The 20169-nt window shown below is 37.4% G+C and overlaps 1 protein-coding gene across 3 annotated transcripts in view; it reads right to left on the bottom strand.

Annotated features, from left to right (window-relative positions):
* Positions 1 to 302: 302 nt before the first annotated feature.
* Positions 303 to 20169, bottom strand: part of STARD3NL (STARD3 N-terminal like) — a 21831-nt gene continuing 1964 nt past the window's right edge. Inside the window, exons 2-8 of one of the 3 annotated variants that reach the window (XM_083869748.1) lie at positions 10598 to 10894; positions 7822 to 7899; positions 5937 to 6014; positions 4179 to 4232; positions 3970 to 4087; positions 2388 to 2486; positions 303 to 372 (exon numbers count right to left, since the gene is read on the bottom strand). In XM_083869748.1, the coding sequence (XP_083725874.1) occupies positions 320 to 372; positions 2388 to 2486; positions 3970 to 4087; positions 4179 to 4232; positions 5937 to 6014; positions 7822 to 7899; positions 10598 to 10822 (705 nt within the window). In that variant the 5' untranslated portion in view covers positions 10823 to 10894 and the 3' untranslated portion in view covers positions 303 to 319. The remainder of the gene's footprint in view (positions 373 to 2387; positions 2487 to 3969; positions 4088 to 4178; positions 4233 to 5936; positions 6015 to 7821; positions 7900 to 10597; positions 10895 to 20169) is intronic. The other 2 variants (XM_083869749.1, XM_083869750.1) reach the window with 2 other exon arrangements.

Here is a 20169-nt window from a genome sequence, read left to right as displayed (position 1 = left end):
GATTTAAACCAAAGCAAATCTCTTCCTAGCATTCTTGTACTCTCATCTCCAAAGAAGTACATCTCTTCGCTGCCAAAAAACGGAACTTTTACACATCTGGTCCACCACTGTCCTTTCCAGGAGAGCCAAAAAATAAATGCAGAGGAGCCCAACTCCAGGCTCTCACAAGCTTCTTGAAGGGTGCTATGAGAAAGACTGAGTTCAAAAATTATGAACTCTTAAGAGTCAACACACGATTTAATATGTTTGGAAAGGAACTAGGAACAAAAAACAATATTCAGGTTCTATGCAAAGGAACTTACCTGCTTTTTCTTATTTGCTATACAATTGGTTTTTCACTGTCTTGTTTTTCTTCAGAGTCTTCATCAGAACCTGAAAAGGAAGACAAGAATGGTGTAGATCAGTTGAGAAAAGTTAAAAGACACAAAAGTGTTGAGCTTTTTTTTTTTTTTTTGGACAAATTAGGCTGAATGTCTCTCATTTCTTGGAATAGCATATCTGCTGCATTTGGAAGCTCAGGTTGTACAGAAACTGAATAAATCTACTCCTTCCAGGCTGATTTTCCACTGGCTACCTCCAGAAGAGACTTGGTTACCAAGTAACCAATGTTGAAGATGAAGGGTCACCCCATATAAAGAGGTGGCTCCAGGGTATGTCCCTGGACACCTGTAGATTCAGGGAAGACAAAAAGACAAATATGCAGAAAATTCCAACAGAGCTAATTTTAAACACCCCTTTCTAAAAGCAAAGATTTGTTTAAAGAAATATTGCTATATCAGCAGGGAGGTTTATTCCCTGCTGCATGATCACAGGGGATAGTTAATCTCTAAATACTTGTCAAATCAGTATGTACAGTAAAGGGACCAAAAATTGCTTAGAACAATCCATAGTTTGTCTTCTCAGAAAAAAATGTAGATTTTTGAAGAAAAATTTTACTTATGAGCTATTTTTACTCTACATTATCCAGCAGTTTCACTTTGTGACTGACTACCAGTGTGTGTGGGTTCAAATATATTAATCTGACTGTTCTTTTGCATCTCATATCCATAAAGGGTGCTTGGCAGTCAGGGCAGACCTGGAGAAAGCACTTGATCTGCTACTGAATCCCACTGGACCACCTGAAAGTAATGGCACACCTACAGTCAACACATGCATGCTGAGACACAACACCTCACTGCACAAGCAACACTGACCCAGCCACGATGTCTACAAAAACATGTTAGCTCCACTTACATTTCCTTTCACACTCTGTACTCTGTTGCTAAAAAAACCCCCCACAAAACCCAGGCTGAACAGCTGAGTCCAGTACAATACTTCCATTATTCCTCAAAGCAGACCCATAGTTTTAGCTAAAATCCATTTTCACTTTGAATCATTGGTTATACTCGACACTAATGCTCTGTGACCCCTAGATGGAGCTCGAAGTCATTCACTAAGCCAAAATGCTCAGCATAGAGAAACCAGAGACATTAAAATGAAAAATATCACCAACGTGTATAACTCTATAATGCAAGATAGGCAAACTTACCTGTAGCAATTAGTAGATATTATTTTCATTATATTTTAGTGTACAGCACAGCTTTGCAGAGGAGGTTTACATACCAGGGGAAAAAGACTGATTACAGATTTGGGGATTCCCATTGCCTTCTCAGGTAACTCAGATTGATTCAATCCATTAAGAAATGACTTATTTCCTTGAAATGCTTGAGACACATTCTTGAATCTTACAGAATTTACATTTATTTTTGATTTAATCAACTCATATCTCAACGAGAACAAAGCACATGATACGCAGAGTTAAGATGTGCTTAACAATACCCACTGATTTATCTACCCAGACTGGTGAGAGCCTCTTTATAGAGAGAAGGCTTTTTCTTTTTGTTATGAGAAAAGAGAAGAAGCTCTGATTGAAATTTCAGTTTGCATTGTAGCAGTTTTAGGTTCATTGTGTATCCTAAGACAATAAAAAGCTCCAAGTTTAGGCTGGATTAAACAGTGCATTGCTGCATAAATGCTACTGCTGGGAGATAAGAGATCACAGAGTCACAGAACATCTCAACCTGAAGGGATCTGTAAGGATCACTGATGGCAGAGGCAAACCATAACTGCCTCCTTCCAGTTGTGGTGCCATTTTGTTCCAGACCTACCTTGCTTTTAGTCAGAACATGACTTAAAATACACAAATCACGTGTATTGTAACTCATCTGGTAGGTAGTAACTAAACTGAATTACTGAACAAAAAAGAATCTTACATTTTAGGATGATAAATACAGTTTTCATTTAAAAACCAAAAATATATTTTTTTCCCTTTCCCCTCTTGAAGGGTGCAAAATATGCAGGACTGTAAAGTGAATATGAAAAATCTTTCACTAAGCAAAAGTAACTACCTGCTACAGACTCAGGAGGAGAATAGAACTGTCCATCAGAGAGGACTCCTGGGTGAAGAAGAGCTGCTCGTTCTGAAGCATCCTGTGCTATCAAAAATCCTAAAAGAAAAGAAAAAAAAACAGAAAAAAATTCCTCAATGCTAACACATAAAATCTTAAAGATCTTGAAGACTGATTTATTTATTTTATTAGCATTCCTAACCAGTTACTTCTTTAAATAAATATCTTTTTAAAAAGCATCAACAATCAATGTAACATTTATGTCTTCTATTTAAATGCTGGCAGCTAAGGTGACACACACTAGCAAAACAGAGATATTGCACAGATGAATTAAGCAATCTTTCCTTCTACTATGTGTGATCACATGATTAGGTTGCCATATATAAATTCATCAATATTCACTGGCTAACTAAAACTTATGAAATGTATTTTTAATGATCAGTGAGGTGCCATGCATAGTCAAATAAATTATTTTCTCTCTTTGCCACTAAGACCCTTCACTAAGGGCTTGCTTTCATCTATCTGTCTCAACATACGCAGTTTCTGCAACCTTCATGAACTATTTGCATATGTATATATGGAATATTTTGTCTATGAATATTCAATATGTAAAAATGCAAAGGTCTCTGAACTGGTTAGATTTCTCACCTACTTAGGTAACACTGTGATGCAGCTGTATTTCCTCATCCCCTCATAACATAAAAAAGTTACTCAAAGTTCCCTTTTCTCCAGGCAAATCCCACTGTTCTCATTTAACCAACTTCTTTCTCAGACCAGTGAAAAAGAAGAGGGAAGGGATCAAAGTAGAAAGACCACATTCAGAGCACATAAAAATGGAGGCATCCATGCCCATGTAAAGTTTTTGATTTACCTAACAGATAAACATGCCCTTCCAACAGAGTTTCAGACTGTACTTCAGGTAATGATGCATAAATAACAGGCTGGCTGTATAATTACTCTCCTGCTGTTGAAACTCACAAGCATCTGTAAGTTTTCTTTCCCTCACCACTCAAGTAGTATTCTCTTTCAACTGAAACAGTGGATTTCCTCCATTTAGTTGAATATATTGAGTGTCAGATGACCTGATGCCTCATCTCAAAGGTTGAAATTCATATTGTTCTGCTCTCATTCTCCCTGTGCATGAAATAAGACTCTTCACAACACCTCTTTTGCTTTCCCCTTTCCACCTCAAAAGAAGAGTTAGTGACATTGAATTCGTTATTGTGTCTACTTTTTTGTAAAAGAGAAGCCAGACACTTTATGCATTATTCACAAAATAAAGTTTTACAAGCCCAAGTCAGTTAAATTTTCATATTTCATGCATACAAAATTAAACACATTCCCAAGCACTTGACAAATTGCTGATCTGGCCCTTCCAACTTTTAACTTTGGCTCCCTAAATTAATTAAAATCTCATTTCTTTGAAGACATATGTTCCCTTCCCAAAGAGGAAAAAAAATGCCCTTTAATTTTTTCCACAGCTCTACAAATTTTGAGAAGCTGAAAGAAGCATTCTTCTGCCAGTTAAAATGGGATCAATTGTACCAACTGCAGTGATGGATGGCAAATATCACAAGCTTACTATTTTCTTCTTCAGCTTCTTGTGGTAAGACTTTGAAGTCTAGGAACCAAGTTTCAATCCAGGCAAGTATGAAGGATATGATGGGCAGCACGTAGCCAAAAGCACCCTGTGAGAACAGCTAGAAAGAAAGAAAACATTACAAAAATTACTCTGAAGAATCTTGCTTTTAAGAAAACAAAGTAAAACAAACATTTGATTAGAATATATACCTGTGAAATAATTACTTTTGCTAATAAAAAGGCACTGGTCACTGCTGTTGTAAACTGAAAGAGACAGAACAGATAAACTAATAAATGGATTTAGTTTTTTTTATTTCTGCCATTATCTATTAGTTGCAACTTTAAATATTTACTGACAACAGCAAGATCACATAGATTAATAAAATGTAACATGCATGATAAAATTAAAGTGTTATTAAACTAACCTTAGAAAAGATAATTTTTAATACAAACACCTCCAAACATTGATTTCCACATAGCAGATAGCATTTGTGTAGAATCTAAACTCCCCAAGTTATGTAAATTCTGATCTTACTGTACAATGAAGATACTTTATTGTACTTTATTCATCAAGCCCCTTAAAAATCCCCCAACTGTTTATGTATTTGGGAGAAAAGCAAACAGCAATTGTTCCAAATGCTTTTCACTACCATCCAAATCAAAATATCCATTTCAAACAACAGAATGTCTTTGTGAGAGTAAATTGCAATAAATATTTTAATTCATGAAGTGGTATTTTGAAAATTTGATTTTTTGAAGACTTGATACTCCCTGATGTATTTTAATGAATCAGCATGCTGGATAAAATATCTAAAAACCCCAAAAATCTGAAAAAGCAGTGAACAAGTACTGCTCACATAAGCAAGGCCTCTGTATCTCCTAGTTCATTTGGGTTCAGCAATTCTTTAAATAACAGCAGAACCAACTTCTGTCTATCACAGGTAGGATGTTAAGATTCAAGCCTTTGGCAAAACCTTCAGTGAAGCTTTATGTATCTAATTACTTGCTACCATAATGAGTTCACTCTTGCCACCTCATAAACAAAGGCATCAAGTTGGAGGATTAAGAAATACTCTAAAGCTACACAATTAAGAGCAAGGGCTTTTAAGAAGCATGCATTTAAATATAAGCACACTCAGAGCAGTGGCTACCATTATGTATGTGCTTGTGCCATGCTAGTAACACAATCTATAAAATCATGGCATGTAGTCTCTCTGCATGCTACTCACTTGAAGAAAGTTACACATGAACATGTTCTACATGCACCTACCACAGTGTAAGGAAAAAAAGGAAAAGTCTGATTTACAAAGCACTAAGCCAGCAATACAGCTTGTATTATAACCTATAGTATTGAAAGCATGGAGGTGGAAGCATGAATTTTTCACCAAATTTTGCATTCTTTGTCATCCACACCATACAGCTGCATTAAAGATGTTGGCTCCAACCCACTGTGGTTGCCTACAGTTCTTGAGAACTTCCTTTTAAAGAAGGGATGCATATTCAACCTTTTGGATTGGAGCATGAAGCAAATACAGGTACTAGCGTTCAATTGGTGGCACCTAAAACTTTTTAAAGTAAGAATGTGGGACTTCATGGATACCTGGATCTCTGGCATGATAATGCCAATTCTTGTTTTTGAAGAAGGTTCACTATTATAAATGCCAATGTATTTCCAACATTAATTAACAAATCTCAGAGGTAACAAGCAGTTATGACTAGCCATCCATACTGGAAAAATAAATCTTCAATTTGTATTAACATGATACTTAATAAGAACCACACCCACTGTGCTATTAAATTCTTGCCTTTAGGCTGAAAATCTTCCAGAAAACAAGTTTTTAATTTGTTACTGTACAACAAATTTTTATATATACACCATCAAGACGATTCTTGACAAAAAAGGCATCTAAAATTTTGTCTGCTTGATCCATTCTAAGAAAAACTCCATTATGCTTGGCTACTACTCACAGCTATTGCCCACCAATGGCGCAGTCTGCACATTGCATATGCAAGTATTAACACCTTAAACCGAAAGACTGCCAGTAGCTATAGAGAGAGGAAAAAATATTGGTTGGTTAATTCAGAACACAGAAGAACCACAATAGTCTCAGCTCACTGAAAATACTACTTACAAAGAAACTTAAAACATGACAGTGTAAGTTCTGTTACCTTGAAACAAATTTGAATGTGTCCTTGTAAAACAGAAATAGAAGGTAATTTCCCATTTGTAAAGCAAATAGCAAAATCCACACGCCTACACAGGCTCAAATATGCAAGCATGTGCCATTCCACAAATAAGTTAGAAACATAAGAAAGCTATACAAAGTGTGTTCATGATCATTTCACCTGACTGGAATCTAAACAGTTAAATCTGAATGCAGTTAATCCAGCAAATACTGTGCACATCACTGCGCATCTCACCGATCTTAGCAGTGCGCTACTACACTTCTAGTACTTTGTGAAATATTGACATTGCAACAATCAATTATTCTTTACGTAGCTGCCTACCATAGCAAGTCATTCTACTTGGCAGTAGAGAAAGGTAAGTTACGGTATTTGTAGGCCAGAAAATTAAATCACTAGTAGACAGACAAGATCTCTGAATCAGGTACCCTGAGCTTCAATTTCCCTTTTTATTTTTTGACAGTAGATTGTCTCCAACTTGTTTTAAAAATTGTTTAGAATCGAAAAAGTGTGAAACAAATGCTTAAAAATGGAAAGAAATCAAAACCATGGCTGGAGGTATGATAAACCCATTTAATCTTACACAAATGTGTTGTAGAAACAGAGGAAATCCTGTAAAAACCCACAAATAATTTTGCAAAATTTAAAGTTCTAGTCCCTTCCCAGGGAATAAAAGTCTATTATTTTGCCCTTAATCCTTGGTTCACCTACAGGATAAAGTAATTTCCAGAGCATCAGCATTTACAGATAACATTTTTGCCTTCTGCATTATGGTATATCATGGAGAACCTGCCAGCAAAACAATGAGAAAGGGAGAAGGAGCATAGTTTGCTAGCTTATAAAATTTTTGAATCTAGTACGTAAGTTCATTTGACACAGCAAATGTCCAATGCAGAAGTAAGGATGGGTTTTTACACCAGTTTCAAAGAAAGATTCTGGATATGGTCATCAGTATAAAATAACTGATACCAAACCAAGTAATCTCTGCAAAGCAAACAAGATCTGGTAGAATTAACAATCTTGCCCTTTAGAAGATCTGTGAAGAAACAGCTTTTACTTGGACCATGCAGTGCAAAGTGCATTGCAACTACAGAGCCACAGCTTTGCTTAAAGAAATTTCCTAATGCAATAGAGTTTCTCTTATATGCCTAAGGTACTTATACATAGTAAAAGAGAATCATACTTCACCTCAGCTCTTTTTACTGTTTGAGTTAAAACACAGAACTCTGAAAAACCTGCCCTGTGCAGGCCACCCTGGGAACAAGTCTCTCCTTATTGCAGCCACCTTATGCCCAAGGAAGAACAAAAATGTCAGTTTAAGCAAAATTACTTTAGAGCTGCAGGGCTATGGGTCTTGGCCTGTTAATGAATTACCTTGTGTCACATCAAAGTCACATTCTTGACTGGGTTTTCCAGATGCTCTTCCACGCACCTCAAAGCTAAAGATGCAAATCAACTGGCCCTAAGCATTTCTATCCACAGGCTGCATGAGCCTGCCTGCCAGAGCAGGACTGGGCAACACCTGGACGGGTGAAACTTGGCCCTTCCGGTTTAAATTAGCAAGAAAAGATCAACCCTTTCACAAGACTCAAATAGGAAACATCTGTGGAAGGAGGAATGGTAAAACTATACTTTTGCTGCTCCTTTTTCTTTTTTTAAGAACACTTACAAATATATCAAAATATGAAGAAGAGTAGTCATAATGTAGGACTTCTTTCTCTAAGGTAGTCTCAATGCCTCCTTTTACCTACAAAGGAACAACACACATAGCTTCAGAAAACAAAATGCACACACAAATGTGAAGAGTAAAACTAGTAATTCCCTGCTGATATACAAATAGATCATTAAACTAAATAGAGAAGAGCTGTTTGCCAAGAATGATAATGTCAACTTTCCAAAGTGAAAACATTTAGGATTATCATCTAGGCTAGGCAAGCTACATTTTAGGCTTTCCCAAAATAAAAACAAATAAGTTATTGAGGAAGGAATAAATGATTAAATGTTAAGGTCTGTTACATGAACTCACAAAGCATTTTACTTTTTATAAGGAGGATCAAAACAGCTGATCAAAAAGTCAACCATAACCCAGTTCTAGTTGGTCACATGTTAGCAAATAGGAAACAGAACAGAAACTGAATTCATACTTCAGATCTCTTCCCTATCAGCCTTCATTCGATTTGTTTCAAAAGCTGAGCCAAAAGATCCACAGTAAAAAAAGCAGAAGCTGCAACTATTAGACTAATCTCACACAAATAACTAACATTCAAGTTTAATTCTTCCATTTGCTGATGAGATTCAAAATTACATCTTCCTTAGCCACCACGTTTCTTTCCAGTGGAAGGTTTCTACTGTTCAAACTGGCCTTGTAAGAAAATAATTTAGGATGTATTGGCTCAGAGAATGAGAGGAGTATCTTTGTTGAAAATGAAAAACCTCAGTGTCCATCTCCTATTATTTTTCATATGAAATTCCATAATTAGGTACTGCATAAAATAGTTATGTAAAACAACACCAACAGAAGGTTTTAATATTGAATTTGACTACTGTCATCTTTTTAAGGAAAGGAGCTACCAAAGCACACCAACAACATATGCTCACTATTTCAAAGCAATGCAGTCCACACACATCTACACTTTTCCAACTATACTGCTGGACAGTGTTTTCCTGAGACTAGTCACTCCAACTCTGAATTTCTTCTATTTCTTCTCCTCTCCCTCCCCTCTGTGGCTACCTAAACCACTTTCTAAATACCGTTTTCCTTTGGTTGCTCTACTGCATCAAGTGTGATTATCTGTTTCCAGCATAAATAAGGAAGATCAACTTCCCCCACTCCAAGCTGTTCCTCACTGTGGGGCTGTGTGAGCACCATGTTAACATAAGGATAAACAGGGAACCATATGGAAGCCTTGATTTTTGCTCAAAATGCCATGGAGCAACTCCCTGAAGCATTTAATAAACTACACTACACCTAAGGAAACTGGATAATGGCAACAAAGTGAAAACAATGTTTACAGGAACTCTCATAGCAATTCTGACCCATTACTTATGCACCAATAATATACAGTCCTAAGACAATCCTGTTTGACTTCCCAGCAAACAAAGCAATCCAAAGAAAAACAGAACAAAAAACATAAGCACATGTCAGACCCCAGATACCAAATTTTAGCTTCTAATATCTAATGACAAAAACCTGGTTGTCAGTTTTGCTGACATGGCAGTATAGGACACCAGTTCGTAATATGTTGTCCTGAAAATAGAGCTTTTTTTACAAAGAAAACTGCTGTGATCTTGAGGTCCCTTGATCCTGTAGCATTCAAAATGAAACACCATGATAACATGAGCTGGTAGCATTTTCTACTCAGAGTCTTCAGTATTCTGAGAGCACTCATGTGAAAATCTGTACTCTGAAACCTCAACAAGAGATATAAACCCACCCTGTTCCTCTTAGCTGTACAAGCTGTTGAGACACTGGCCTAAAAAAAGAACTGCATAAGAACACCATGCTACAAACATTTTTCCACCTAGAGAGAAAACAGAAAGTCTAGTCCTAAAATTCCATCATTCAGGCAAGCAAAATCTACTTTCTCAAACTAAATCAGAATGAGTATTTTTCATTCTATCATGGAGCTATTGAACAGTCAGCTCCTGAAGCTTCATAATGTAAATTAGTAACAAAGGTTATTTATCTAAAAAAGAAATGCTGATAAAAGTATTTACTCAAGATATTTCTTTCCAGAAAAGGGATTCCTCCCCAGTGTGTCCTTTCTTAAATGAAAACTAGATTATAGTTTAAAACCCAGCTCAAGAACTAGGATGCTACTCATGAAACAAATGAACTAATGAAACAAATGAACTATCCTGTTGCTTTCCAGAAATTTTAGAACAGCCTCATTTTCCAGATTACAAATGCCAGAGTTAAAAGGTGGCAACTGTGGGAATTTATGTTGTTTAAATGCACTCTGCCATTCATTATGTATAACACACCAAGTTTAAATCAAAGAAAATATATCACAGCAAAGGAAAAGTTTTGGCCATTAGAAGTCTTTTCAGGGACTAACACCTCAGTGAAATATCACTGACTTAAAGTTACTCAGAAGACAAAGTTTTGAATTCTGTTAAAACTCACACTTCTTGCTAAATTCAAAGATGCACAGTAACATTTTTGTTTATTTGATGCCTGAAGACTACACTGGATTTCCAATGTTTTTTTCAGCATGGTTCACAGACGACAGGAACATCTAAAGGTTTCATAATAAGAAGATAAACACATATCCTAATGAGTAAAAGTAGATGCCATTGAGTTCATGGAAGATTAAAGTAATAAATTTCTTAAATAGATACAAAACCATAATTTTGAATAAAAAGGGGCAACTTATTAACCATCTCTGAAGTGAATAAATACTTAATATTAACATCTAAGGGTAGGTATTGAAAAGACAACTCACATTTAATTCTATTATCCACAGTAAGGTTATGAATAAGAGATCAAATGTAACAAACAAACAGAAAGTCCTTCTGACATCTGATATGCCTTTCTTCTCCCTGCCTTCATATGACTCAATCCTTGCCATCAGCTGCGTGGGGTTGATGGAGTGGACATCCCGCAAGGAAGGACAAGATTCCACACTGCTACTGTGAGCATTTTCTGCATCAGCTGGGACACGATTCATCCTGTGTTTGCTTAGAGTGGTCTTCTTCCCGTCTCACCATCACTGGAAGGCTGATCCATACAGGAAGAATTTCTGAACAAACAAACAAAACCAAACCACATTAGTCACCAAACCCCCATAATTCCAAGAGGTATTTTCATCTTACAATTTCAGTCCTCTTTTTGCTAAACTGACAATTAAGAGAATTAGGCAAGTAGGCCCTAGAAATTGTTTCTAAGACAGTATAGAGTTCTTCTTCATCTCTCAGAGGATTTGTGAAGCAAGAGAATTAAAATGTTCAATTAGGCCATTTGAAATAATGGAGCACTGTCTAGATTTAGAAGGGTGATTTCTCCATGCTGTTAGAGTGAGAGCATAGAATAGAATGAATAAAAAGCATGATGCTCCTTTCAGGTTTTCAATACTGATTTAAATGCTCTCAATAAATAGGAAGACAAAGGAAGTTCCACATAAAATTCCTGAAAAATAGCAGTGTTAGATAATACCACATCCAGAGCTGACACAAACAAAAGATTAAAAGTCCATTAAAATCCCTGGGGAGAGTAGTAATCCTTCTATAAAGCATATACACTGCTATTTGCTCTGTGAATTCATCTGCTATAGCAACTTACATTGCCAGGCAGTTTTTCCATTAAAAAAAGTGTGTGTAACTATTGGTTAAAGGTAATGCAATTATCCCAAGTCTCTTCTGACTACAAGGCTTTTAAAAGAATTTTCAGGCTGAATTTCCTATAAAACTTGAGCAGTTTGATGCATGATTCACTCAAATCCTCTATGAGAACATTTGTCCAATTAAAGGTTCTAGAAAGGGTGGGCTCAAAAGGTCATGAAAGTTTAATGGAAACACACAGAAAATTTAATTTTGTGCAAAATACCCATATGATTAAGCTATACATCCTGCAGTACAAACCACATCAGACAAGTTTTTGTAATGCTGAGGGAACAGCTTTTTGAAATTCAAGAATAAAACTTCGCCTCCTCCTGGGTGGATTGTCTTTCAATAAATGGCAAGAGATAGACAAATTCTTCCCTCTCCTGCCTTTCAACAGTGTTTCAACTCCAAGGCTGCAAGAACAGAGTCAGTCTAAACCCAACAGGGGATCTGTAACACACCACTAAGCAAACACAAGGGAGGATACAAGGACATAGGGGAAAAGTAAAGATGGTGTGGGGAGCTGCCAAAGCACACACATCACAGCTGAGGAAAACACAGGCCAGCCAGGCACGATCAATGTCTACGTCAAGTCACACGGAACAGCCTTTAAGAAATTCAAAGCACCAGGCAAGGGTGGACAAGCATAATTCATCCTTAAATCTTCCTTCTTTGTTTCCACAGCAGCTGCTGCCTGAAACACAGCTGGCAAAGGGCTGTAGAAAGGCAGACATGGGTGGTGTATGTTTGGTCAGGTGTCTTGAGCACTGCAGTGAACTTTGGGCCACCTGAACCCGAGGGCGTGAGCAGAATTGCTGCACTCCAGTGCTGTAAACAGCACTGCTTTGTACTGAAAACCCTCACACTGAAGTGCCCTGCTGAGTAACAGCAGCCCATAGGAGTATGTTTGGGATGAGACATAAACCTCAGATCAGGACATCAATGGCCATAGTTAAAAATAAAAGCAAAATAAAAAGACAAGTAACACCTGAACCTCCAAAGAAACTTTCATCTACATTGGCTAAAATATTTTTTTTTATTTTGATGTGGCCTCAGTGCCAATTATATAGGAAGTTGCTACTTCCAGTCTGGATTGTTGCTAGATACAGCACAGTATGGGAAGGCAATTACTACAGCCAGAGTGAATCATTTCAGAATGTGCTAGTTCAGCACCTATTTGCCTTATGGAGCCCTCTGCAAAGAGAAAATCACGGTATTAAAATGCACTGGCTGCCAGTTTGTTCTCAAGCATGACTCAAAATGTCAGATTAAGCTTATAAATTCCATGTACTCTGAAATCCTTGCTACTGACAGACTGTTTCTTGCCTCAAAGTCCCCTAGACAGAGGATACTCACAGAAAGAGAATTTGTCCCTAGTCTGGCTCTGCCTGCTAACCATCAGATCCATGTTTGGACACATGGCAGGGTCTCTCTTGTCACACTAAGCTAGCATCAAAATGTTGTCACTCTAACTGAACAGACATAGCTTAGCAGCTTTCTGCACTCATTGCAACAGCTCTGCAAACTGAATTAATCACCAAGTGTGTGCTAGAGTATTGTTTCCCAAAGTTTCTTTCATTAATTAAAATAAAAAGTTCCTTTGTACCTGAATGACATAATCAGTCATTTCATCACACCAACATTCTCAGATGGTTTCAAGTGGGTGGGCAAAAAAATCTTAAATCCTTTTTGGCAGCTATCTTACAGGCACGTGGGGACTATTAAAAAGCAGCACTTCCCTTTTAGTGTTGGATGGCAACTTGGCCAGACATTTTCATACCCATCTCAGCATTACCAGCAATAACATTTCTCCTTCTTTGCACTTCCAAAGCCTGATCATGCCCTGGCTGTCTTGCTCATTACAAGTTTGCAATGGGAATGAGCTCTGCTCTCCCCTTGGCTCCATTTCTCCAGGGGCTCTTGCTTGTGCAAAACAGCCTGTGCTTGGAAGGGCCCCATGAGGAGCTGCCACTTTCCAGCACTCCATGTGGGCAATACAAGCACCAGGCAGACACAGGAGGGCTTTTCCTTGTATTCCTGGGCAAGAAACTCAGTGGTAGAACAAATTTTGGAAGGCAAAAAAGTTGTGTTTGTCATTGAGATGTGTCACACTTTTGACAATACCACACAATTCTTTTCACATGTGACTGTTAGTGATCCTTATTCTTGCTATTCAGGAAGCAGGGACTGCTTGGCCTGAATTCATGCTGCCACATTACTCATGTATTTGCATCCCAAGTGATACATGACATTGTTATTGTTCGTGACATGGTTATTGTTCTTTCTAAAAACCAAAATAATTTAGAATCAGAGAAAAAAATTCATTATGGACTAGGTATGAGAATGTTTGGCATCTGAGTTTTTGAAAGTCAAAATGTAAATTCAGCCAGAAAAAAAATTCATTATCAAATAGAGAGAAAGTCACATTCTTACAATTTTGAGGCTTTTTTCCAAGAAAGAGCCTTCTTGTGCATCAGCCAGTTATCAACTTTCCTCTTTCTGGTAAAGGTTAATACTTTTTAGATAATTTTCAGGGTGTTTTTACAATATCAGTAACATATTTTCAAGACTGCTGTATCATCTCTGGGTTGACCCACAGTCAGACTGCCTCTGATTCGAAGGAGACTGTGTTCACCTGGCATCACTTTTTTTGGCTCCAGGCAGTCCCATTGTTTGGGCTATTCTATACAGCAGGGTTCAGGAAGGATGTGTGCTCAAAACAAACACATCCTATGAAGAAGTGATGTTTACAGACCAGCATGTTGATTTTCTGCAGAGCCTGGGTGCAGGACTCTCATCAGAACGACAGAAAGCCCATAATTCAGAATATTCCAAGAAACTCTATGGGCAAACTTGCCTGTAGAGGTGGATTTCATAGCAACTGTGTTGGATACAAACTGTGCCATTAACTCCTTGCCCCAAGAGACACATGAGTAAGACAGAAATCTGTTCTCCCCATGCAGTCCCGCCAGCAAACGGCTCTCCACAAGATGTAGAGGATTTGCAAAGTTCTGTAGCTCTCTGACTTTCCTTTGCCATACTTCAAGTGATGGTTTTTCAAGCTAAACTGAGGACTGCATTAACCTGCTCCTGGCTACACTTGCACATTGTGATAATGCTGTGAACATCTGTTCTGAAAGAGTCAGAAAAATAAAATCCTGTTTCAAACATATCTCTTGTGTTACGTGTTTTTGAAAGTGTTTTCAAAGCTAAAAAAATCCCCAGCATTTCAGGCAAATAACAGCCTTATTGTTATTTGACTCAAAACAAGTGCAGAATAGAATATTCAGTTGAAAGGGACAGAAAACAGTCACCTTATCCAACTGCCTGACCACTTCAGGGCTGACCAAAAGTTTAAGTTTGGTATTAGGGGCAATGCCCAAATGCCTCTTAAACACTGACAGGCTTGGGGCATCAATCCCTTTTCAAAGAAAACTCTTCCATGGTTTGACAACACTCTTGGTAAAGAAATGTCTCCTCATGTCAAGTCTGAACCTGCCCTGGTACTGGGTACTGCTGAGAAGAGATCAGCAACTTCCCTCTCCACTTCACTACCTCAGGAAGCTGCAAAGAACAGTGTGGTCACCTCTCAGCCTCCTTCTCTCCAAACCAGATGAACCCTGTGTCTTCAGTTGCTTCTCACAGGGCATTGCTACTTCTAGCTCTTCAACCAGCTTCAGTGCCCTCCTCTTGCTCACATTCATTTAAGGTTCTTCACATCTATTTTAAATTTTGGGGCCCTGAAGTGCACAAAGTACTCAAATGAAGTTGCAGCAGTTCTAAATAGAGTGAGATGATCACTCCTTTTGACCAGCTGGTTGTGCTGTATTTGAAGGTTTGCCACTGCTGACTTTGAGCCCCTGCCAGCAGCATATTTTCCCTGGAAAAAAGAGCCCCCAATGTTTGTATCTATTTAAATTAAAGGTGTGTTTTGCTTTTTTTTTTTTTTTTAACACTTAATCATTATGACCATAATTCAAGCTTCCAAACAGAGAATTAAATTCTCAAGGTTGCTAGTGAAATACAGATTTTACACTTATTAATAGTATTAACTAGTATCATAAGTGGAAACCAAAGGAATTAAGATTATCAAGCTTAGGACTATAGTCTCTCCCTGCCCCCAAAGCCTAATAAAGACTTTAACAATACATGGTGAGAGCCTGCCCATGATTTCAAGCTACATTTACAATTAACATCATTATTTTCATTCATACTGACAGAAGCAGATGGCACACACTGCATGTGTCAACTTACACATCAGAACATCAGAATGTTACTTCTCTTTTCTATCGTGATTCTATCCCTATTCTTCCAGTTTATTGTCCTTGTTTTAAATTATTTTTGTTTACTATATTACTGTATCATACATGAGCAACAGCAACATATTTGATATGTTTTTCTTTCCAAGAAAAAAAAACCCTACACAGTAGAATTTAACTGAGAAAAGATAACAGAAAGGATTAACAAAAAAAGAAGTAAAAAAAAAGGCTCACTCAAAGGCTATCAGCAGCTCAGCAAAATCAAAACTTAAGAGTGTCACATGGAGGCTATTGGGAAAAGCCAATGCTAATTTAGGTTAAAATATCAGAGAAGTCAAATTTGCATAAAGTAACTAGGTACACAATGTAACATTGTGTCACAACATACTGAATATCTAGAATACTTATTATGTGTCCTGACAACACTAAATATGACCCAAAACCTCCCACCATAAAAAGCTTTTCTGTGAATGTTAAAAAGTAATCTGAAAATATTTCTTTTTTTTTCCAATGAGTAAAATAGGATGATATGGCCAATACAGTGGCCAAGATGCTCAAGCATTGTGAAAACTACAGGCTAGTAAAAAAAGCTGACACTGAAAGAACAGCAATTTTCACTCATAACAAAACAAAAACCAAAACCCAACCAAACAAAAACACACACATAAAAATACCAAAAAACCCCAACATTTCCTTTCTAAAAACTTTCCTCATAGGAGACAAATTACTTACCAAAGGAGCTATTTTCTCATAAAAGGGCTGACATTGCTGCTTACACTACCTGCTATATATAAGAGCACACTACATGGCACAGATAAACCCAAAATTTCTCACAAGAACAGAGCTTAATACAGTAATTGGTATCGTAACATTAACATTCAAATATTTAAGTTATACTTAAAGACAGTTTCAGACAATTTTAATATACCTTAAGAAAAATGGTCTTGAACCATTGTTTGCCCTGTCACAATCATGAAGCCCAACTTCATTCTTTACCTAGGCAGAGACACAAATTACCCTTGCCAACACCTTGGACAGAATATACAATTATGTGTCGACACTTCATACTGGAAGTCCAAGAAACTGAGAGTTTCTGGTATGAAGCTGTATTAACCTGCAGAAGCGTTAGCAGAATTCTCTCAGTGTACTTTCTGACAGTACCAGCACACACCCTGATTAAGAGCCAAAAGAGATAAACTCAATTCTAAAGAAGAAGAAATAATGCTAATTAGAAATCAGGGGAGAGGAGAAAATCCCAAAGAGCTGGAGACTGCCTCCAAAGCTTACCTGGACACATTTTTTACAGTTTTCCACTACAAATGAACAAAACTCACTTTGCACACACTCTGTCCCTCCTCTGTTTATATAACTAAAAGAACTAATTTTCCTGAAATCTGCTTGTAGCGGATACATTACTAGTGACCTCCTGATAGTCACTGCTCCTGTTCCTGACGGGCACTTAAATCCCTTCCAATCCCTGCACTCATTCTGTCTCTAGCTGCAACACATCACTGCCTCAGAAACATTTTAATGTTTCAATGCCTTTAAAAACACCATCTGAAGCACTGTTCTGTTCAAAACAAACATTCCTTAGCGAACATGAAGGGATATTAAAACAAAACAAAACACCACCAACAAAAAAACCCCAAACCCGGGCCAGACACTTTAATCAAAGTAAGACTGAAAAATTCAAACTGATGCACACCCATAAAATTCCCCAAACATAAGCAGAAGATACTGTAGAGTGCTTTGGCAATATTCTAGCTTTTCAATTAGGCAACACAGCAGGAATTACAAGTTACAAATATGTAACCCATTTAAAGACTGGGAAGGTTTCCCACTGGAGGGGAAGGGCAAGATTTACCAGCATACAGGAGAGAGCTCCTTACAAATAAGAGTTTGGCTCTATCTGAGTGTTCAGAACTAGAGAAGCTCTGCTCCTCCTGAAGTTGCAGTTTTTACCATAAGTAACTTGGCCGTGTAAAAACAAAACCAAAACAACAAACCACCAATTTCCTATGCTCCAATGGTGACCTAACAAAAGGAACAGGGCAATTGCACACATTTGTACTGAATAATATTTTTTCTCAGACCACTGAACAAAACTGAAAAGGAGAAAGAAAAAAAAAATACATTTTTTTGGCTAGTAGAGCATCTGAGGAAACAGCAGTGTCACCTTTCTCCATCCCAAGAGTGAGACTCAGAGATTCACAAAGTCAAATCAAAGTGCTCCAACCTTGGACTAGTTTTCCCTGCAGCAGAAGAAACCCTGTTACTGAGCCATGTCCTCCAAAACACTATTGTCCTTTTCAAAACACTCCATTTCTTATTCTACAAGAGCTGAGAAAAACGGCAGCTTATAAATTTGGCATCAGCATTGGCCTTCCTTTCATCTTCATTGTCTCCTCCTCTCTGGACTCCTTCTTACCAGCATATCCCAGACTTCTGCTTTTAAAATGTGCTCAAACCAGAATGAATGGCGCATACAGGGATCAAACCTGAGCCCTGACATTATTTAGAACCATGATCTGAACAACTGAGCTAATATGCAACTATATTCTATTTTAAGAAAATACTAAGAACTAACAAAAAGGACGCACCATAACATGTTCCCAAGGTCTGCCTCAGATCTCAGCTGCACTCAACACACTTAAGCATTGCAAACTACAAAACTGAATTCTGTTTGTGTTATCACTGTCAGGCCCTCAGAACACAGAGAAAGTATCCCAGATATAGAACTGACAACATATCATCCCATTTACAACCTATACATTCTAACTGATAGTAAGCACTTCATAGAATCAGAAAATGCTATGGATTGGAACGGACCTTGAAGACCATCTAGTCACAACTCTTATTTAATTAATTATCAAACCAAAACTATAGTTTTCTTAAAAAAAAACCCCATGGCCCTTTCTTTTGGTTTAAAGTTGTGAACTAATCTTGCTGAAGACCTGAAACTACATCAGGATTTTAAGGTTTAGTACAGTCAGCTCCCCACAGTTAACACATGTATACAGTATTTTTGTATGTTTTATGTACACATACACATTCCAGTCACAAGCAATACCTGCATACAATAAAAAATATAAAGAAAAAAATGCTAATGATTTCTTTCAAAAGCAGGGAGGGAGAGGTGGGCATAAAGGGGAAGTGATACAAAAATAAGGGAAAGACGGTTAAAAAACCTCCAACAAATCTGGTATTAACTCTTCTTCCCATCTGTTACATGCTCTCTGAACCTGATTTTCTAGGCCACCTAACATCAGCTCACAGAAATCAAGATTTCATGGCAAACTTTCTCCATTGAACACCAAATAAGCAATAAGGGCTCAATATCCATTCAGTTTCTCAGAGTTAACTCTGGGCCAAAGAAACCATTTAGATATCAAAAGTATACCTATTTTATCACATCTGCATTTCTTCAGGTACAAACCACAATTTTTTAAAGATGCCAAACACCTCATTGATTGCCTCAAACACCAAGCATGATACTGGCTCATAACACTGACTACTCCTACATGTTTGTTTGTTTTTTTCCCAAATCAACAACAAAAAAAATGTCCCAAGGCTGCCAGCCAGATACTACTTGGACAAGAAAAGCTATTCTTTTGCTAGCACAGAATTGTGGGACTCTTCCTGAAATAGCTCAGGCATTTTATGTATTAGTGAGAACACTCAGGATTCTGTCACTCCCTCAAAAACTATTCCACAAAATGGTGCAGAAGTTTATTCCAGGCAAACAACCCCTGAAAATTCTTCAGAGTTCTTAAAGAAAACAGCGTTTCAATAAACTGACATCCATTTCAGAATGGGATAAACTTTTGTAAGATTTTTTTTTCACCCTTAACTCCTCTTTTACAGCTTTTGAAAGCGCTTCAAAACAAAAGGAAGTTTCAGGTTTTACATTCCAGCTCTACTTTTCTTCTTAGAGGACACTGTAAGGAAACAATTATCTGGTCCAAGCAGCAACAAGTTCTAGCAAAGACCCACATCTGAACCTTCAGGAGAAAATACTTATTTTAACACACCTCCACATAATTTATTTTTCTGTCAGTGCAAGGTAGAAATTAACTCCTGATGTCTGAAGTGATGCTATTTTAGGGCTTCAGCTATAAGTGAGAAGCTGAACTTAATATGAAAAGCACAGCATCATTAGAAGATAATCAGTTGGTTCTTTTTGGTTCTGAGATTACTTTTTTCAACTTTTTGTTCTTAATTCTACTTCTAGCTGAATTTAAGACAGCAAGGCTTAGAGGTAATGTACAAACTGTCTTTTAACACAGTTGCTAACGATTCCAAATCAAGAGCAGATATTTGCCAGATACAGTTAAATTAGAGAATGTTTAACATGCAACAATCTGTGATCCTTCAAAATGACTCATCTGAGTTGCTGGATACTGTTGCCTAATCATGCGAAATCACAGTCCCTGCTA

This window comes from Zosterops lateralis (genome assembly GCF_965231275.1).
Source record: "Zosterops lateralis genome assembly, chromosome: 1".
NCBI classification, from domain to species: Eukaryota; Metazoa; Chordata; class Aves; order Passeriformes; family Zosteropidae; genus Zosterops; species Zosterops lateralis.
The sequence above is the reverse complement of the archived record's forward strand: the minus strand, read 5'-3'. Positions and strand labels throughout refer to the sequence as shown.